At 49.9% G+C, this 21,888-nt stretch overlaps 2 protein-coding genes across 2 annotated transcripts; both read left to right on the forward strand.

The window, feature by feature from the left end:
- The first annotated feature begins 7,489 nt into the window (after positions 1-7,489).
- Positions 7,490-9,655, forward strand: LOC101836196 (testis-expressed protein 19.2-like). The gene is made up of 2 exons (XM_040750217.1): positions 7,490-7,555; positions 7,889-9,655. Exon 2 carries the CDS (start codon positions 8,179-8,181, stop codon positions 9,157-9,159), a length of 981 nt encoding a protein of 326 aa, XP_040606151.1. The 5' UTR covers positions 7,490-7,555; positions 7,889-8,178; the 3' UTR covers positions 9,160-9,655.
- A 4,104-nt stretch (positions 9,656-13,759) lies between these two features.
- On the forward strand, positions 13,760-20,412 carry Uts2r (urotensin 2 receptor). Its single transcript, XM_005069781.4, has 2 exons — positions 13,760-14,987; positions 18,707-20,412. The coding sequence occupies exon 2, from the start codon at positions 18,787-18,789 to the stop codon at positions 19,948-19,950; it is 1,164 nt and encodes a 387-aa protein (XP_005069838.1). The 5' UTR covers positions 13,760-14,987; positions 18,707-18,786; the 3' UTR covers positions 19,951-20,412.
- Positions 20,413-21,888: the final 1,476 nt, after the last annotated feature.

The following is a 21,888-nucleotide window of genomic DNA, read 5'->3' on the forward strand; positions in this document are numbered from 1 at the left end:
TAATAACTTTTAAAAAGAGTAAAGAAGCTGGAGATATGGCCTAGTAGTTAGGAACACTTGTGCTTCCGGAGTACCTGGGTTCCATTCCCAGCATCCACATAGTGGTTCATAACTGTCTATAACTCCAATCCCAGGGGATCCAACACACCCTTCTGGCCTTTGTAGATGCCAGGCACACATGGAGTACACATACAGGTAGAACACCCATGCACTTAAAATAAAATTTAGCTGGGTGATGGTGGCACATGCCTTTAATCTCAGGAGGCAGAGGCAGGTGAATCTCTGAGTTCGAGGCCAGCCTGGTCTGCAGAACAAGTTCCAGGACAGCCAGGGCTACACAGAGAAACCCTGTCTCAAAAACAAAACAAAAAACAAAACGGGCTGGGTGGTGGTGGTGGTGATGCACACCTTTCATTCCAGCACCTGGGAGGCAGAGGCAGGAAGATCTCAGAGAGTTCGAGGCTGGCCTGGTCTACAAAGAGAGTTCTGGGGCAGCCAGGACTGTTACACAGAGAAATTCTGCCTCAAAAATAAATAGGTAGATAGATAGGTAAATACATAAATAATTTAATTTAAGTGTTAAAAAACAGTCAATTTTTAGGCTGGGGGATTGCTCAGAGGTTAAAAAAGAAAGAAAGAAAAAAAAAACACTTGCTGTTTTTCCAAAGGACCCAAGTTCGATTCCCAGCACCCACACATCAGTTCAGAATTGCCAGCAATTCCTGTTACAAGGGATCCTGAGCCTGTGGTCTCCCAGAGCATGGTACACATGTAAACATACCCCCATACAGACAACACACACATAATTAAAAATAACAGAAGTAAATCTCTAAAAAAAGGTTATTTTCCAATACCCAGTGAGCCAACTTAGTTCCAGTACCACATGAATAGAAAACATGGAGCTCTGCTAACACCTGTTAGACTAGCTCCTCCATCAAACTAGAAATTAGAATAGACGGTTACTAGACTGCAGAGATGGTTTCAGCACTGAGCAGCACTAGCTGCTCTTCCAGAGGCCCTGGGTTCAATCCCTAGCCTCCCCATGGTGGTTTACGGCTGTCTGTAATTCTAGGTCCAGGGATCCAGTGCCCTCTTCTGGCCACCGCATATACATGAAGACAAACGCCCATACAAATAAAATAAAAATAAGCAAATAGCTGTTGGGGGGGAGGGCAGTGCTGGGAATTGAACCTGGGTCCTCTGGAAGAACAGTCAACACTCTTACCTGCTGAGCCATCTCTCCAGCCTCGCAGCCACTTTAAAAAAAAATTAAATAAAAGCTCGGAAAACTATTAACAGCCACGCTTGCTTAACAGCCTGCAGGTGTAAGAAGGTCACGAAACAGAAGACACTTCAGATCAACAGCACATAAAATATAGAGATTAAACCCACCTAAGGTTTTCACCGAAAAAAAAATCAAATGTAAATTGCAGACGATGTGTAAGATGGTGGCCTCCTGATTACTCCACCAATGAGGAAACAGGGAAGAAACCTACTGGCAGGGTTATAAGTGAAGGAAGACACTCCACCCTAACTGTCACCCCATGTGTGTGCAACACAGCAGAGGCTTTCTCTCCCCCACGGATTAGGCACAAACCACAACAAACCAAACACCAGTGTTCACAGAGAGATGTCCTTACTAAGTGGAAAAGAAAAGTTAAAGTGGCTGCTTTCTGACTCAGACAGAAAACAGCCACAGATGACCTTGTAGGTGTCATTTCTAAGAAGAAAAAAGGGGGAGGTCTGTGTTAGAATGGGCTAGAATATGGTGGTATATTTTGATTGGACATGTTAATTAAGTGAACCAAAGGGGGTTTCAGTACCCATAACCAGGAAGGACCCTGCATAGGAAAGTGTCTGAACAAGGGAATAGACCTTGGTGGCTAGCTTTAGGGATGTAATCTAACAGGTTTTTTTGTTTGTTTCTTTCTTTTTTTTTTCTTGCAAGGCAGAGGGAAAGGGGAAAAGGTCAAGGCCTTCCAGAACCACGCTGGACATGCTTGAACTGGCCAGAACTCCTTGAAAAAGTTTTTTAAAAAATTACTGTGCTTAAGAGAACTATAAAGCAAAATTGGACTTCCAAATGTTAAGGGGTGTTAAGTGTTGTTTTTTTTTTTTAGTTGTCTGGTCTTACACAATTTTAACAAAACTGTTGTGTATACAAGGTAGTATAGGTCATCAGGTTAACTGCTGTTTTTGCTCTTTCATCAACAACAGCTTTTTTTTTTTTTTTGCTCGAGATGACCTGCTTGCCTGTAAACACAATGTAACTTTATGTTCTCTGCTTTTATAAACCCCTGACTGACCGGGCTGGGTACTACATTTGGTACAGTATGTGAAGAAAGGCTTCTTCTTTGTTTAAATATATTAATGGTCAGACTGGCAAATCTCTGAACCTCTCAGAGCTGCAACACTTACACTGGGGAAATCTTTCCCCTCAGAGCTGTACACTTCCACTTGAGTTGAACCATCAGGGACAGCACAGGAAGTATCTCCTACCTGCCTTGAAAAGTAAGCAACACAGCCTGGTTACCAGGGAAGGCTCGGTGTGGCAAGGGTGATAAAGGACTCTTGTTTTTATCAGTCTTCTCTGGGGGGGTCATAAAACGAAGCGGTGGTGTTCCTCTCACCCTACAGTTGTGAAAACAGCTCCTGGGCATGGAGTGGACACAGAAGCTTGTCTGGCTGAGGTGTTGCTTTCCCAGACTGGGGCAGGCTGTCTGGAGATGCTGTGACTGGCGCGTGTCTTCAGCTGGTATTGTGGTGGTCCTCTGAAAGGACTGATCTAGCCTCAAACAGCCAGGCTGACGGAAGGGTGGTCCAGTCAGTGTTCTAGTAAAGGGGTCCAATCATGCCCACCATGCCCAAGGGAGGGCTTTGTCAAACGTCTGCTCTTCTCAGCAATTTAGGCTGCTCGTAGGAAACATTTAATAGCCAATACCACAACAAACAGAGAAAGCCCTGCACATGAGTAACATTTTAACAGTGTAGTATTGACCAATGTTTGGCAGTGTTTAGTCTTCCCCAGTGCCCCAGGAGAGGCTGGTCCCTCTTGAGTCTATCTCTCTGGTCTGTCTCATACATAGCATCTTGACCTTGACCGGCACCAGCAGAGCAGTAACAAAATGTCTCTCTCTGTCCTTTAAGCTGCCTAGCCTTGATAGTTTGTTATTACAGCCAGGCAGACTAAGACAAGAAGCAAGCCAACAAAAATACGTAAGAAAGAGGGGCTGGGAGTATGTGGCTAGTATGCACAAGCACTCAATAACGGGGCGTGATGGTGTGTGCATACAATACCAAGACTCCAGAGATGGAGGCTGTTGGGCCCCAACCCCACAGGGTCTCTGTGAGTTGCTGGTCAGCCTACAAGTGCAGCCTGTTTTCCAGTCCAAGTGCTTCCTGTTTTCTAGTCCTGGCTTACTGCCCCAGCCTTGACCCTCTGACATCAACATTCAGCAGGAGGAAAACACGCTCTCTTCTACCTGGGGTTTTTCCACCATGCTATAAACCTGTATATAAAGCTCCTCCCGCCTACAAGAGAGAGACCTTCTTAGCACTTGCAATGAAGACACACACACACACACACACACACACACACACACTCTCTCTCTCTCTCTCTCTCTCTCTCTCTCTCTCTCTCTCTCTCTCTCTCTCTCTCTCTCTCTCTCTCTCTCCTGGCAATAAAGGCCAAACATGCATTCTCTTAGTACAAACAAGTGGACGTCTGGTCTTTCTTTCCCTAATACCTTGAAGTTGCTTGTGGTGCAGGTGCCGCAGAGGCAAGAGGATCAGGGATTCAGGGTCTACACAGTGTATTGGAAGCCAGTCTAGCATACATGGAGTTCATCTAAAAAGGAAAAAGAAAAGAAAGGGAGAAAAAAGGAGAACTAATAGAGTATAAAGGAAATTAACACTGAACTTACGGTTCCAAGACAGATAAGGGGGAATCCATCTCTCCCTGAAGAACGCAGCAAGATGTTAAACGTTTTTTTTAAAAAACCTTTTAAAAGTTCAGTATTAATGACAGGCTCGTCAAGTCCTTTACTGCGAGCTCTGCCGTGATGTTCATTTTCCTGTAAATAAGATGTGAGGTAGGCACTTTTCACTCCCTTAATTTGCAGCTATTGGATTCTGGAGCAAAAGGATGACTGTCAGTCAAATAGCCAGCCAAACTACACTCACGACAGCACAAATGCCTTGGAGAAAAAAAAAACCTGCAATGGATCATAACGAGTAGCCTGCCTCCTCAAGGTGCAGCTTTAGCAAGGGCTGTTTCCAACAATTTGTAGAGGACTTTTTGCCCTCACAAGCCTTGGTGAATTCTACATGACCCTGTAACCATGTCTGCTCAAGCCAGAGGAGAAGCACTTCCTCCGCCGGTCTAGCACAGGGACTGCTGTGACTAGTGTCAAAAGGCAAGGGTGTGATTGGTGAAAACAAAAACCCTCATTTGCGTGTGATTGAAACACAAAGTTTCATTAGCGTGTGAGGCGAGCTGTGATTAGTCCAAACACCCCTTCTCTGGCTATATACACAGGTCATTCAGGCTTGTCTAATGTGTTAGCTGGGGGAATACCCTACTGTGTGCCTGTTTTGACATTGCAGTCACCCTCTCCCTACTCACTTGAGATAGGGTCTCACTGTCAAGCCCTGGTTGACCTGAACTTGCAGTGTAGACCAGACTTGTCTCAAAGTAACAGAGACCCAAATATGACTCCCAAATGCTGGAACTAAAGGCATGTACAGCCACATCTTGATGGGGGGTATCCTTCTGTGTATATACGTATCTCTTATTAGCTGGTGAATAAAACACTGACTGGCCAGTAGCCAGGCAGGAAGTATAGGTGGGGCTCCCAGACAAGGAGAATTCTGGGAAGAGGACACAGAGAGAAGCCGCCAGGGAGATGCCAAGTAGCTACTGGGAAGAGAGGACGCCGGGCATTCCCCAGTAAGATAAGGCCATGTAGAAATACATAGGTTAATAGTCATGGGTTAATAATTAAGACAGAGCTAGCCGATAAGAAGCCTGAGCCATCGGCCAAACAGTTTATAATTAATATACCTCTGTTGTTTATTTGGGGCCAAAGGGGCTGTGGGACCAGGAGGAATGGAAACTCCATCTACAACATGTAGCTTTTGGTTTTTATTTTATTTTATTTGTGTATGTGTGTCTGCATGTTCGTGTGTGTGTGTGTGTGTGTGTGTGTGTGTGTGTGTGTGTGTGTGTGTGTGTGTGTGGTCAGAAGCCAACATGGGGTATCTTCACCATTCTCCTGCTCAGATTTGAGATAGGGTCTCTATCTGAACATGGAGTTTTCTGATTCGGGCGGATTCTTCTGTCTTTGCTGTCCATTCCACAGTGTTGCAGTACTTGCTACCACACACTCAGTTTTTTGTTGTTGTTTTTGGATTTTTTGTTTGTTTGTTTGTTTGTTTGTTTTGGAGGCTGTCCTGGAACTAGCTCTTATAGACCAGTCTGGTCTCGAACTCACAGAGATCCGCCTGCCTCTGCCTCTGCCCCTGCCTCTCTGCCCCTGCCTCTCTGCCCCTGCCTCTCTGCCCCTGCCTCTCTGCCTCTGCCTCTGCCTCTGCCTCTGCCTCCCGGGTGCTGGGATTAAAGGCATGAGCCACCACTGCCCGGCCACACACAGTTTTTTGCACTGGTTCTTGGGACTGGTGCTTGCAAAGCAAGTGCTTTACCAACTGAGCCATCTCCCCAGCTTTTCGAAGCACCTTTTGGGTGATCCTTCCTCATCTGCTTTTAGTAGTGCAGGCTGAGTTGGCAACATGAAGAAAGCAGCCCAGAAGAAAACATCATGACCAAAGTCATGCAGCAGAAAAAAATTATTTTGGTTAAAAAGAAAAAAGGAAGTCAGGTGTTGGTGGTGCCTTTAATCCCAGCACGTGGAGGCAGAAGCAGGTGGATCTCTGTGAGTTTGAGGCCAGCCTGGTCTACAGAGCGAGTTCCAGGACAGCCTCCAAAACAATACAGAGAAACCCTGTCTTGAAACACCAAAAACAAAAACAAAGCAAAAAAAAAGAATTATTCTGGTTTATGGTTTCCCAAGGGATAGACCATAAGACAGAAGAGGCACGGCAACCAGAGGGCCAGAACAGGAAAGGCAAGAGAGCCACAAACATGAGGACGAGAGGGCAAACTGGCATCAGCCAGAGCTATGAACTCTCAAAGGCCACTGCCGGCGGCACACTTCCTCCAGGAAGCCTGCACCACCCAAAAGTCCTCAAAGCAGCCCCACCAACTGGGAATCAAGTGCTCAAACTCCCAACCTTACGGGGCACGCGACTCGCTCGAACCTCACAGGTGTTGACAATTGAACTGTGAGGCCCAAAGGCTAGAGCAAGGAGAGACAGCTGAAGAGTTCAGGAGCGCACAGACACAAGGTTGACAGGGGAGGAGTGCCGGGAGAAGGGGAGAAGACGACACAGAGTCAGGGAGGAGTTCCAGGTAACTGTCAAGCTCACGACCGAACATAGCTGCTGCACTCGTAAAAAACAAAACAAAACAAAAAACAAAAACCCAGAGAGCAACCAGACACTCTTCAGCAGGTGACTGGATACAGAGGTATATCCAGTTGATGGAGAATTACTGAACCCTGGAGTGAAACTTGTTTCCTGCTATCCCAGGGGACCCAGGAAGCCCAGCCACGCGTTCCTAAGGAAGGAACCTGGGACGGTTTCTTGTTGCTTACATTCTGGATAGGGCAAAAACAGTGGCAGAGGTCACGTCAGCGATTCCAGGGCCTGGGGAGGGCAGGGTGCCAAGGGCGTCTGTCTGCAGAGAGAGAGGAACTGCTCCCCCGCGGCCCCGAGGTGGCAGGGGTGCATGGTCATCCCGTGTCCAAACCCGTGGGATGTCCGGGTGGACCGCGAGCACCTGCTTGAGGAGATAACACCCGCAGTGCAGCTCGCGGGCTCTAACAAACAGATCTCTGTGCAGTGAAGGCTAAACTCAGGCGGCAGAGAGGCCGCTGGAAACCTTGTATCCTCTGCTTGGTTTTTCTCGGGAGTCCCAAGCCCCTCTAAAAATTAGCTCTACAAAGAGTCCTTTGGAGTCTGTTTAAGAACGAAAAGGCCCAGAGAGGGGGAAATGCGTTTAAATCGCAGCTGAGGGCCGAGCAGGCAGTTTCACGAGTGTTTAAAGAACTTTTACTAAAGAGACAGGGAAGAAAGGAATCCTCTTTTCCAAACGAGATAAGCCGCAGGCCCAGGCCTTCGTGTCCCTTGAAGGGACGGCGACCCAGGGACATAGGGCACCTCAAGGCAGCACACAGGAGGCAGAGGGGCACGTGCGTGCAGGCAGCGAGCAGCGCATGCGTCCCGGGGGGGGGGGGGCATCAGGACGCATGCGCGGCTGGGGGCCTGGTTGACTCAGCGCCTGAGCCTCCTGCGTTTCAGGGCTGATGGGAGATATGCAAATGAGCTGGAGCATCATGGGTATTGGCCCTTTATAAGGCCGCGATGCTGTGGCGAGGAGAGCTTCGGTGTGGGTCCCGCGTCCATTAGCAGGCTTGCTGGGAGCTCAGTGAGGAAGAAGGTGAGGATGGGTCGGGCTGAGGGGGTGACTGGGGCTGGGTGGGTGGCATGGCCTGCACTGGGGGGGCGGGGGCTGGGGTTGGGTGGGAGCACGGTGGGCTTTAGGCTTCCAGGCCTCCTTCAGTTGGTAGGTGGGGCCCGAGTGTGAGGTTGGGGCCTTGAGCCCCAGGAAGCTGCTGAATCTGGGGGAGTCGGCTCAAGGTGAGCAGTGAGCGCCTCCCCTTCGGGGGGGGGCGGGAGGAGTGGCTGAGCCCCACCTCTCCTCCCCTCAGTGGTCTAAGCAGCCAGCCTGCCCAGCAGGGGGCACCAGGCCTCATTTTCTCTGCCTTTCTAGCTCCCCAGACACTGGAGCAAGTGTGAAGCTGGAGAACCTTCTGGAATCTCAAGGCTGTCCACTCCTCCAAGGAGGTGTCCATTGAATCGGCTCCTGGTTCTCACCCCCCTCCCCCCGCTACCCCGTGTCCTGGAGCCCAAAGCGCCCTAGACCTCCTGCTGCATCCCGTTTTCTCCTGTTTCTCCCGCCTGTCCCTAGCATCACAAAGGTCCCCAGACCCTGACCTCCTGGGACCACCAAGCGAGGCTTCCTCTCTCTGTCCAGTCATCTACAGGCAAGCTTTTTTGGTCATGTGTCCCCCAATCAGCAGTCGCCATAGGGCCAAGGGCATGTCCTGCCTCTATGCGGCCTGGCTATACCAGCTTGTCCACGGAGACCAGATGAAGATCTGCTTTGCTTGCTTCAAGGCAGCCGTCCTGGCACTTAAGAACATGCTGAAGATGGGAGACTGGATAGGGCCTGTGCCCGAGGGATTGAGGAACTCACCTGTGCCAGACGCATGGTTGGGGATAGGGCTCACCTGGGTACAGAGCCATGGATATTTGCCACCGATCGTCGTTCAAAGTGGACGGTGGCCTCAGCTTATGGCACCAGTCTCCGCATGGCCAGGACCCCAGCCTGTGCCCACTGAGCTGAGTTCTAAGGAAGCTGTATCCCTGGATGCGGGCCCGAAGATTGCTGTGTGCACCCAGATCCCTCCCTGGAGATTAGGTGTCTTTAGTTCCTGCCCCCACCAGTGCATCATGCCCCCTCTGTCCTGGTGGGATATCTTCCAGGGCCTACCACATAACGGGCAACCTGTATTGTTGGAGCTGAGCCCCATCTGGCCCATGAACTTGTTAGCAGGAACCTGGTTGGTCAACCTGAAGTTTGTCATTGTGATGGGTAGCACTGGTACTCAATGTACGCTGCTGAGAATGTTTCCTCACTGGGCTGTGAGTACCCCGGTCAAGCGTTGGCAGGTGTTGCTGGACCCTGGTGAGTTGTTCATGGTTCACCTATGGAGTGTACCTGAACAGTGGGACCTGAACCGCTGGAGGCTCAGTATTTTGGAGCCCTCGGATGTGGGTGTGGAGCTGGTGCCTGCTGATTGGGGCCTGCGGAAAAGAGGCTTCAAGGTACACTCCTACATGCCCTGGCAAGATAGCACCCCAGAGGTCTGGAGCTGGGAGCCAACGCAGGGGCTTTTAATCAAAGACTTTGAGTCTCAGAGGCTCCTGCACCTCAGCTTGTACCATCAGTTTCTTAATAATGAATCTCCCCTCTCCTGATCCTCCCCAACTCCGGAATAACTGAGACTCTGATGCTTAGGCAGCCCCCATTACCCCAGGGTTGCAGGAAGTGTGAAGAGCCAGAGGCTGCATGTTCTGAGCAGCATGGGACCGGTTGGTCTAGGCTTTGAGAGGAGCCATCTGGAGCAGCCTAGGGGCTTAGGGACCTCAGAGGGAAGTCTGGCATACTTACATCACAGAGTTTAGTTTATCCTCGGCCGACTGTTCAGTGTTTGGAAGGTGAGGCCTAGTTATGTGTGTAGGTGGAGTGTTCTGTATCGGGTGTTGGTGAGGGAAGAAGTCACAGACCTTGTACTAGTAAGTGCTTGGACTCTGAGGCATTGATTGACCTGGTGTGTCATATTGTTAGATCCTGTCTTAGGGGTTCATCAGACCTGGTTTCAGGCTTAAACTGTACAGAGCATTTGAGCTCTTTGTTTTTATCCATGCTCCTTTGGGTTGTTTCTGTTAAATAAAGTTGGTGTCTTGAATTTTATTACTTTATGTGTATCATTTCCCCTCCACATACTGTCCTCATGTCAGGTACTTGGAGCTGCCAGAGGAGAGCATCTTGAGTTTGGAGTTAACAGTTTTGAACCATGTGGTTGCTGGGAATTTAACATAGGTCGCCTAGAAGGGTAACCAATGCTCTTAACCTCTGAGCAGCCATCTTTCCAGTCCCAGTCATCAGTGTTCAATGGATTAGACCCTATGTAGTTTTCCTCAGTGGGGTCTTTCTTGATGGAGCAAAAATGTCCTGGGAACTCATTGTCACTGAATTTTTCACATCAAATCATTTTGTTGTGTGAATGTCACCTCAATCACATGTTGCAGTTGTATGTTGCTGGCCCAGAGAAGAGATCACCACCCTTTTGCCAGAGCACCTGTGTGGAAAACCATACGTCTACTGCCTGTGGAAATGCTGGCCTCTGTGCTTCCACGAGTCCTGCCTTCGAAGCTGTACCTTCATCCCTCCATTCGCATTCACAGCTTGCCAAGTTCCTAAAGACTGTTGTTCCAAACACTGAAAATTTTTTTGTTGACTTTAAATTCAAATGTAATTGAGTTTTGTCCTTCCTCCAAGGTACCCCTAAGCAGCCCACTGACTGCTCTCCCTACACTCAGCCAAATCCAAACATTGCAGATGTACATCCATCCAGATATCCTGGATGGCTATATAAGCCATCTTCTGCCACAGACCTCAACCCCCTTGAAGGGTAAAACTGTGATGTCACCTTTCTTTCCCAAACCAACACGATTGCCAAGCATCACCTACAGCCCGAGTCTTGTGCCAGCATTTTCATATTAGGAACTCGCTGGACGCCCCCAATAGCCCGGAAAGTTGGCTCTACTTCTAGTTGCATTTCACAGACGAGGAAACGGGGGTAGGAGAGACACAGCAGCTGCAGCCCTGGCTGCTTCTTTGAGCATTTCAATATCTCCAACCCAGAGTCTGACTCTGGTGGGCATGTCTTCCTGGGAATGGGATGGAGGAGCCCTGGAAAACAGCTGAGGTGTGCAAGGGAGGGGGTAGAGATGGCCAGAGTGGCACATGAGCCCTTGTTAGTTGAGAAGAAAAAGTGCAAAATGGTAAGCACATTATGGTATCATTTATGATGACATTTAAATACATTATTAACTACACATGGAAAAGCCACATGTGGTCAAAGACAAAAACAAAACTTGGGAGACATTCCAGCCTTAGAGAAACAGTGCCTCTGGGGAGGAAGAAGAATGGGAACGTGGAAGAGAGGGCGGTGTTCCCTCTTAAATATCAACCTGAAATAACCATGGGGAAGCACTGTGATTTTATGATCTAGGGGGAGAAGGTCTGTGGTGACTGCGCCACAAGCAAGTCTAATGTGTCAGGCAAAAGCCTGGAGATTTAAATGAAAGACTAAGGCATCCGGCCATTTGTGCTAAGATAATGCACATGCGTTTGTATTGCAAGCAGGGAGCAGCCTTATATACAGACTTACAGCACGGTGGAAAAACCCCAAGTGTAAGAGCTCGTGTTTTCATAATCAGAGGTTGATGCCAGTGGGGGCAAGGCCGGGGCTGCAAGCCAGGACCAGAAAACAGGATGGACCTGTGGTTGTTGGCTGACATGCAACTCACAGAGATGCCCATGGGGGCTGGGGCCCAACAAAGGTGTCTTTTACTCGCTATATGAATGGGAAAAAAATGATGGTGATGATACTGATAGTGGCGAAAGAGATAATGGTGTGGATGATAGTTATAATGGTGGTGATGAGAGTGCAGAGTTAGCCATAGAGGCCAGACAGTGGTGGCTCTCACCTTCAATCCCAGCACTTGGGAATCACACGCCTTTAATCCCAACACTAGGGAGGTGGAGACAAGAGTGATAAATGGTTTGGTGGGGAGAGGAGAATATAAGATGGGAGGAGACAGGAGCTCATTGCATTCAATCTGAGGATTCACAGGGACAGGATAACCCCCTTTGGCCTGAGGATTGAGTAGAGGTAAGAACTAGCTCTGCTTCTCTGATTTTTCAGCATTAACCCCTTTATCTGACTCCAGGTTTTTATTATTAAAACCAGTTTAGAATCCAAGCTACAAGTGACAGTGATGATCATGGTGGCAATGATGGTAGCAGTGGTGGTGATGGCAGTAAGGATGGTGAAGACAGCTCCTAGGAGGAAACCTAGAGGGACAAGGGTCCCATCTCTTAGATTCTGGCTGTCACTGAGGTTCCTCTATGGGTTTCAGAGTCAAGGTACTCCTACTGATGTGAAACACGGATGAGCTGATGCTCCTGGCCTACTTGTCACCCAGGGAGCAGGAAGGAGGAAACGGACATGCTGAGAGGAGAGAGATTTCTGAAGTTATATGAACACAAGATCATTTTTCCAAAGGTCACTCAGCCTTGTGGGACCAGAAGACTGCAGTGTTGGACCCTTTAGTCTCTTTCCCTGCAGCAGGAGGCCCCTGAGGTTGATTGTCAGGGAACCTGGGTGTTAGGTGTTTCTCTTTGCCTCTGTGTTTCAGCTTTCAATAGCTTGGGCATTTCCAGTCAAGAACAGCGTCAACATTCAGCCCACCTGCCAACCTCAGAGCTTCCCTCACTTGGGATTACTGAGATGTCTGAGACCGTTTGCCAATCAACCACCCCTCTCCCCAGCTGCAGACTGGTAATGGTTTTAATTGATTTCATTGTGGTCATCATCTCTCCAGCTGTGCCTCAGAGCTGAGGGACATTAGGTCCAGAGGCTGGAAACTGCAGTGCCCAAGACTGGAAGTAGAGGGAATAGTCTCTGTAGAGAAAGATGCACCTACTAGAGACATGGAGTGGTTGCAAGATATGGGGTGCTCTAGGAGTAAAGATAAATGAATCCCAGCTGCAGGCTGTGCACCCTGGGGAGTGTCCCAGCCACTGATGTTGGAGGGCTTCAAAAGCCGTCTCCACACTGAAGAGTTTGGGTTCATTGAAACTTAGGCTGCCCTGCTCCCAGACTTCCCTCACCTTTCCCAATGTTTCCCATAACAAATCACTGCTCTTGTGGACCAGAATGGTAGAGAGAGGGACCCCTGGTGTTTGAGCACCCAGAGGTATACTCATAAAGCACCAGTCTTCATCAGTGAGTCAAAGAGCACCTGCATGTAGGATAGATATGCACCTGAGATAACCCGTCCCCTCAAAAAAAAAAAAAACCTGGCTCCCACCCACAGAGCCTTTTTTTGCAAACTGTGGTAACGCAATTAGAAATCAGTTCTTTCAGAGAAATTATCGTTATCAAACATAATGAAGCCATTATGTGCAGAGCAAAGCTTTAAAAGTGCAGGCGTTAGGACCAGAGTGTGCAGTTTTAGTGGTCCATGAAGTGACTCACAAATACGTAGAGTGCTTCTTTGCACAGCATAATAGATGTGGGGGACTGTGGGAAGCATTTTCCTTTAGACAGCCCCAGGTCTACATGAGCATTTGAGCCCCCCGTGGACACTCAGGCTCCCCCTTTATACCAGCCCAAGGCTGAGGTTTCCTGTGTGGCCGAGAAGGGTTCTCAGATGACCTCCCATTTCTGCCTCTTTGAACTTTCTCTTTGAACCCCTTCCTTGTGCTCTCACCCCTGCTAACCACCCTTGGGATAACCCAGAAGCTCTACTATCCACAGAGTTTGTCCAGCATCCACGTTAGACAGGCATCTATCCTTTTAGAAAATGGTGGTGTCTTACGGCCTGGGGCTCTGCGGGAATCAAGAGATGAGGGGCTCGGCTGGGATTCAGCTCGGTGCTTGCCTAGCTGTACCAGAAAGGTGCGGGTGGGGGGGAAGAGATGATATCAAAAGACAAGGGTTCATAGCCGCTGCTAGAATTGCAAGAGAGCCAAGGAACAACTGTGACCATCCTTGGTCATCCATATATCTGGCCTGTAGCTGTCCATGTATTTGGGCTCAGTGACCTGGACAGCTTCCCCTGGGCAGACCATTGGCTTCTACAGGCCTTTCTCTGTAGTCTGGGCTCTCATCAAGCCTGAGCATCGGCTGAGTAGAATCAGGTGCTGGTTCCTCTGCAAGCAGAGTGCAGATGTGGCTGCTTACCAGCCCCTCTTATTTGAGACCCTTGCCAGCTTCCAGGGGTCCCTTTTCTAACTACGACACAGACACGGTTGAAGGTGGGGTCCGGTGACCTTATACCCCGGAGAGATGCCCACCAGAAGGCCTTCTACCTCTCCCTAGCTGAAAGTACAGAGCCTGAGGTGAGAACCAGGATTTAAAGGGACGTGGAAATCAGACTACTTTGTGTATGGAGTGGCAGAGAGGAGGAATATAACTCCAGCAGAGGTGAGACCTGAAGCAGAGGAGTGTGAGCAGAGGGTGATGAGGCTGGGAGACCACCCTGAGGCCTCATTCAAACCTCTCCAGTCAAGGCCTCCACAGAGTAATACTCCCTGCATTGTTTTCTGGGATAGTCTGGCTTCCAGTCCCAGAGGCATGGGGAGATTCATTTTTGTCCAGCATATGATCAACATGGACCAGTCGGGGTTAGCCTCTTCACGGGGTTTCTCTAACAGGCCTTTGCCACAGAGACGTGCAGAGTGGGGAGGGGCTCCCTATATCCCAAGCTTGCCTATATATATATGGTCACTCCCAGAAGACTGAGCCGCTTGAGTGTGTGGAAGCAGCCACATCATCTGATATCGGCAAACCTAAGACTTCAGGGTTGCTACTCAAACCCAGGCTCCCTGTTTACTTCGAGGATGGTTAATCATGGTCCCAAGGTTCTTCCCCCATTCACACTCACCGCTCACCTTCGCAGTAAGCCATAAAACTTTGAACCTCAATCTGACCCTGGTGGTTATATGAGGTATGGAGGGGATGAGCCCCAACACACACAGAGGTCCTTCGGTGTAGCAGAAAGGCAAAAGTCGGGAAGCAGAAAGGCAGCGGGGATCCGAGTCAGGCCGGGCAAACCCCTCTGTGGCCCCGATCTCGGGGGCCCCCTATCCGGCGCCCGTCTCCACTGAGGAGCCCTCACGAGGGCCCGCGCGGCCGGTTATTAATACCCGGAGCGGCACATTCCCAGCTGGCAGCAGGACAGGTGGCTGCAGAGGCTCAGGAGCGGGCGTGGCGTAGAACTCTAAGGAGGCGGGAGACCCGCACCACACCGTGTGCCCCGAGCAGAAGCGGACTCAGAACCTCGCACCCTGCCGCCGCCGCCCCGCCTGGGAGAGCGCTCCGGGCTTTCTGCGACATTAACCAACCTGCGCGCTCGGTGATGACCACTGGGTCTTGAGTATCTGAGTGACAGAACGCGGGCGCCGCTCTTAAGCCCAGGGCTGGGAGGCCACCGATGGCTTCGTGACCGAGGTGAGTGCATGGTCGTGGGCTGCACAACCCGGGGCGCATGGACCCAGGTGGGTGGGGTGTCCGCCAACCGTGATCCCCAGCTAGGGCGCCCGCCTGCGAGGGTCCCGGGAGTGCCAGGGAGCGCCCGTGCTCTGCGCTGGGTTTGGCGGGTCTCACCTCATCTCATGTGCTGGAAACTTTCACCCTCCCTGCCCTGGTGACTAGAGGGTCACTCGTGGCTTCTGCATGCCTTCGACTTCCTAGCCGGGCAGGAGGACCCCAGTGCCTCTGGTGCTAATCTGTGAGGTGAGACAGCGGGGAGGAGAGGGCTTCTGGGCAGATGAAACAAACCAGGAGCTGCGGGTGTGGGGAACCATGTCTCCTCACCCCTAGACCTTCTGCTTTGTCTGAGGGGACAGAGCATGTCTAGAGGCATCTCTAGGCCTGCATGTGCAACTCCCGTCTTCTCTCTCTACTTCCCTCTCAGAATGCTCACCCTTTAGGCCTTTGTTTTTTCTTGTGAGGCTAACCTAATCCACGAAAGAGTCCAAAGAATAGGAAGCTTAGAGGGTTTTGTTTGTTTGTTTGTTTGGCTTGGTTTGGTCTTTTGAGACACGGCATCTCTGTGTAGCCCTGGCTATCCTGGAACTTGAACATTCGATGCAGACCAGGCAGGCCTCAAACTCATAGAGTTGCCTGCCTGTGCCTCCGGAGTGTTGGGATTAAAGGGGTGCACTGGCACCTCCTGACTCAAACTTAGAGTTGTTTGTTTGCTTTTTACATTTTCACCTGTGTGAGCACCACTGAGGGCAAGGAATGCGCATACCTAGACCCGAGGGATTTACAATGCTCCACAGTGACAGTGTAGGCTCCACACACACACACACACACACACACACACACACACACACACACACACACACACACTGCTTTGACCTCCTGCAACTGTAACCACGACCTTGTCAGTTAATGAACTCATCTCAGAGACAGCCATGTTTGAACTCCTGCCTGCTGCAGTCCTTCAGAACTGTGTCTCACCCAGACGGCGGCAGTAGGTCTTTCCGTTTCTAAGCTAAGGCCATTACTATTGCTACTGCTATTCATGGTCATTTGGGTTGTTTCAAACTCATTATAGGCGTAAAGCTGCTGTTCTTTGGGGCTGTAAGTGGGATCCCCGGTGACATGGTTACACACCTGTTGCGCTTCACTGAAGTGCCAAGCTTTTCCAAGGCCGCTGTAGCATTTCACATTCTCAACTGCGGCCATTGAGACCCTAGTTTTAACTTCCCGAACTCAACAACAGGGGCATTGATCTTTCTGGCTATAAGCATGCAAGGAGTCTGTTTCTGCCTGCTGGTCAGCTCCCAAAATAATGACTCGGAGGCTTATTAATTACGAAAGCTTGGCCTTAGCTTAGGTTTGTTCCTAACTAGTTCTTATAACTTAAACTAACCCATTTATATTAACCTACATTCTAGCATATGGAGTTACCATCTTGCACCTCCTGTTTCCTCTCCCTGTGTCCTGGCTACCTTTATGCACCTAGATTCCTCCTCCTCTCTCTCTCTCTCCCTGGAAATCCCACCTATACCTCCTGCCTCACTGTTGGCCCATCAGCTTTGTATTACACCAGTCACAGCAATGTGCCTTCACACAGTGTAAAAACATCCTACAACATAGGCACACTGTGTGTGTGTGTGTGTGTGTGTGTGTGTGTGTGTGTGCTTCTTAGAGTTTCTTTGTGGTTTTGATTTGAGTTTCTCTGATGGTGACAAGCTGTGCAGAACATCTTTTCATTAGTTTGTGGCCTTTTGGGTATTTTCTTTCAGACATTCCTGTTCAGTTTGCCTCCCCCCACCCCACAAATAGGTAATTACTCTTTTCCTTGTGGTTTACAGTCCTTAACAATGTATATTGCTCCCTACTCCATTGATCGGATATATATATACATATATATATACATATATATATATATCCTCATCTCACTTTTGTTTAATGAAGTTCTTAATTTTGATGAAGTTTGGGGTCTGTGTATGATTTTCTTTAAGGCTGAGTTTTATTTATGTATACGGATGTTTTTGTTTGCATACATGTATGTGTGCCTGGTGCCTGAGGAGTTCGGAAGAGGGTATCAGATTCCCTGGAGCTGGAGTTACCGATGGTTATTAGCGGCTGTCGTAGTTTGAATGAAAACGGCCCTATAGGCTCATAGGGACTGGCACTATTGGAAGGGGTAGCCTTGTTGGAGGAAGTACATCAACTGGGATGGGCTTTGAGGTCTCAGAAGCTCAAACTAGGCCTAGTGTTTCCTTTCTCTTCCTGCTGCCTGCAGATCCAGACATAGGACTCTCAGCTATTGCCCCCAGAGCCATGTCTGCCTGCATGCCACCATGCTTCCTGCCATGACGATAATGGATTAAACCTCTGAATTGTAATCATGCCCCAATTAAGTATTTCCCTTTATAAGAATTGGTGTGGCCATGTCTCTTCACAGCAATAGAACCCCAACAAAGACAGCTGCCATGTGGGTGCTAGGAATCCAACTCAATTCCTCTGCAAGAACAGGAAGTGATCTCTCCAGCCCCAGTTAAATTTGTTTTAAAGTAATCTTTTCCTGAGTTACAGAGATCATTCCGTGCTCTTGCCATCTATAACCCCAGTAGCAAGGTAACTGATAATCTTTTCTGGCCCCTGAGGATGGCAGGTATGTACCTGGTATACATATATTTGTGAAGTCAAAACACTCATACGTATAAAACAAATAAATCCAAAAGAGGTGGAGGGTGTACTCTTAAAAATAAAAGCCAGGCTCAGTGGCACACGTAGGAGGCAGAAGCAAGTGGAACTCTGAGTTCAAGGCCATTCTGATCTACATTGAGAGTTCCAGGCCAGCCATGGCTATAAAATGAGCCTTTGCTTTTGTTGTTGTTTTGTTTTTAAAATCATTTTCTGTGTGCTGGTGAAATGACTCAGTGGTTAGAGTGCTTGCCTACAAGACTGATGACTTGAGTTAACTCCTGGAGATCTGCCTGGGAAAGTAAAGAATCAATCCCAAAGGTTGCCCTAACCTCTGTATGAACACTGTGGCATTCACATATGGACACATGCACTCACACATGCTTTCAAACATGCACACCATGTAAAAATGTAATTTAAACTTTTTTTTCAGAAAAAAAATATGTTCCTGCCGTGGCCCATAATTCTTTCTCCCCACGGTTTTTTGATTGACTTTCCTCCCTCCATCACTGTATGTCATGTGAGGCAGGGACCCAGGTTCGTTTTCTTCATATGACAAATGAAAATCCAATGGCCTTTCTTTAACCTAATTTTCTATTGAACTTTTAAGCTCAGTGGCTGTTAATTTTTGCGACTAGAAGGAATCATCTTTTTAAAGCACACAAGTGATCTAGAACCTAAGACTCTTGTCTCTGTCCACTGCTGGCATATGCCTTGCTGGTGACCAGCTTTTCAGAAAAGCAAAGGTCTTGTTTTGCATTGGGGTGGGACCAGAGCCCTGCCAGGGGGTATCCTGGGGGACAGTAGGTCCCAATGACTCTAGCGTCCCCCTGTGTAGCTGGGGGAGATGACACAAAAGGGATTCTTTTGAGGGTTCCAATGGGACAGGACTTGGGGAGCACTTGTCTCTTACAGAGGGACAGTGACTGTGTCCATAGCAGAGGCCTCTAGGCATGGAAGTAGGCAGCTGCTTTGTACCTCTGACACTAATCTTCTCCCCACAGGACACATTTCCTACAGGCCCTCCTCACTGAGCAGTGGGACTCCCCCCTACACACACCAGAAGCCCAGTGTGAGGACAGAGATGGCGCTGAGCCTGGAGTCAACAACCAGCTTTGCCATGCTGGCCATGTCAGGAAACACTGTGTCTGAGTTGCCTGGTGGCCCCAATGTGTCCCTCAACGGTTCCTGGACTGGCCCAACAGATCACAGCTCCCTGCAAGACCTGGTGGCTACGGGTGCCATTGGGGCAGTGCTTTCAGCCATGGGCGTGGTGGGCGTGGTGGGAAATGTGTACACGCTGGTGGTCATGTGCCGATTCCTGCGTGCCTCAGCCTCCATGTATGTCTACGTGGTCAACCTGGCACTGGCTGACCTGCTGTACCTTCTGAGCATTCCCTTCATCGTAGCCACCTATGTCACTAAGGACTGGCACTTTGGAGATGCGGGCTGCCGTGTTCTCTTTAGCCTGGACTTCCTGACCATGCATGCCAGCATTTTCACCCTGACCATAATGAGCAGCGAGCGCTATGCAGCAGTACTGAGGCCCCTGGACACGGTACAGCGCTCCAAGGGTTACCGTAAGCTGCTGGCGCTGGGCACCTGGTTGCTGGCACTGCTGCTGACCTTACCCATGATGCTTGCCATCCGGCTGGTGCATAAGGGCCCCAAGAGGCTCTGCCTGCCAGCCTGGGGTCCTCATGCCCACCGTATTTATCTGACACTGCTCTTTGGGACCAGCATTGTGGGGCCTGGCCTGGTCATTGGGCTGCTCTACGTCCGCCTGGCCAGGGCCTACTGGCTATCTCAGCAAGCCTCGTTCAAGCAGACTCGGCGGCTGCCCAACCCCAGGGTGCTGTACCTCATCTTTGGCATTGTCCTTCTCTTCTGGGCCTGCTTTCTACCCTTCTGGCTGTGGCAGCTGCTGGCCCAGTACCACAAGACCATGCCACTGGCACCCCAGACTGCACGCATCGTCAACTACCTGACCACTTGCCTCACTTACGGCAACAGTTGCATCAACCCCTTCCTTTATACACTGCTCACCAAGAACTATCGTGAGTACCTGCGTGGCCGCCAGCGGGCACTGGGTAGTAGCTGCCGTGGTGGCCCAGGGAGTGCCGGCAGCTTCCTGCCCAGCCGGGCCCACCTCCAGCAGAACTCGGGCCGCTCACTGTCCTCCAGCAGCCAGCAGACCACAGAGACCCTCATGCTGACCCCGGTACCCCCTAGTAGGGCCTTTGTGTGACAGTGCCCTGTGTGAGCCTAGAGGTTGGAAAGGACCCAAAGCTAGGCCACTCAGGAGCCCATTCCCAGAATCCCCTATTCAAACATAACCATCTTGTTTGTCTTCCTCAACTCTCTTCCCGAAAGTTCCCTGTCCTTTCTTCATTGTTGCTCACTTTGACTCGATCAGCACCTTTCCTACGGTGCCAACACACTTCTCCTTCAAACCTGTCTCTCAGACTCTTACAGAAGCTGTGGACCAGACCCCCGTGAGTTGAGGCATCTAAGGTCTGCTTACCCAGAGCAGCTAGTGCCGGGCTGTGAACCTGATCTGTAGCTGTGAGCCCTTCCGGCCTTGAGGACCCTGCCCCACTGGTTGGTAAAGGGCCTGCATCCAATCTCCACCCATCCCCTCCCCTAACCCCATCCCGGGGTAGCTTCTTGTTTCCGTATGAACATGAACCAATAAACCCTGTATTCTGCAGTCTGCCCTGCTGCCTCAGTGCTGGGGATGGAAGTTGGGATGGGGGTGATCCTGAATGCAGGGGGTCCCTAGCATGAGGCACCTGAGTGTTTGGTGAGGGTGTGTCTGCCTTCCAAGCTTTTGCCTGTGGATGGGAGCCTTCCCCTGTGGATGGGAGCCTCCCCCTTTATTTAGGGTGGGAAGGAGGGCAGATAACTGAGGGGTAAGAGAGGCTGGGGTGGGATGTGCCAACTGGGAGGAGAAGCTGCCCAGTTAGCAGTGAAGCTTGGGTACAGAAAAGAGGTCCTGCAGGCTGCAGTTCTTGGATGAGGAAGTCAAAACCCACATGTGGCTCCCATTGATAGCAATGAGGCCTTGGCTTCACTGCTCCCGGACAAATTGTTTCCCTGTCTCAAGTACTATCCTTGGAATATCCTTTCCTTGTCTCTCACCATTCCTCCTACCATGACCAGACAAGACCTGTTCACCACTTTTAGGGTGATCATCAGAGGCTGGGACAGCACCTTGGTCTGGTAGTACTCTTGCTGAAGGTCAAATACATTCATGTGACAGGATATGGAGTGCAGATTTCTGGAGTGATACAATGTTCCAGAAGCAGAATCTGGTGGCTGGCCACAGTACTTTGTGCTTCACCGTGGCTAAGATAGATTTATTTTGCTACTAAAAAAAAAAAAAGAGGGATACACATGGGCACATTCACGAACACACACACACACACACACACACACACACACACACACACACACACACACACAGGGGTTGGACCTGTAATCCCAGGAGTTGAGAAGCCTTGAGGTCGTCCTGTGCTACATATCAAAGACTTTGTAAATTAAAAAAAAATTAATAGTGTCTCACTGTGCAGCCCTGGCTGGCCTCAGACTCACTATGTACACAAGGCTGGCCTTGAACTCACAGAGATCTGCCTGCCTCTGCATCCAGAGTGCTGGGATTAAAGGCGTACGCCATCATACCCAACTCTAAATAAGAACATTTCTTAAAGGCCTGGAAATATAGCTCAGTGTCAGAACACTGCTTAGCATGTGAGAGGCCCTAGGTTCCATCGCCAGTTCTGCAAAACAAAACCAGTGATTGGCTAATGAATTAATTCACTTGAGGAGTATGTGGGCGGTAGGACAGAGAGCATCCTAACCTGGATGCTGTGCCGCCCCTCTTCTTTGCCCCAAACCCTGCTGCCTCTCTGATGCTGGGCTCCAGCTTTATTAGAAAAAGCCCCTTCTTTCTTGGCAAAGCCCAATCCCTGGCCTCGTCTCTAAGAACTCAGAGCTGGGTCCAAGTTTGTACCACCCTTACTTGACACTCATTGCTGTTGTGGCCTCAGTCCTGGGCAGGGGTGGCCCTCATCCCAGCCCCTCCCCTGGGAGGCTTCTTCATTCTCCCGAGCTCAGATGACGCAGAGAAGGGAGGTTTTTTTTTTTTTTTGAGACAGTGTATGCCCACTTAGGGCACTGTGACCCT

The sequence above is a fragment of the Mesocricetus auratus genome, unplaced genomic scaffold, assembly GCF_017639785.1.
Source record: "Mesocricetus auratus isolate SY011 unplaced genomic scaffold, BCM_Maur_2.0 Super-Scaffold_100007, whole genome shotgun sequence".
Classification (NCBI taxonomy): Eukaryota; Metazoa; Chordata; class Mammalia; order Rodentia; family Cricetidae; genus Mesocricetus; species Mesocricetus auratus.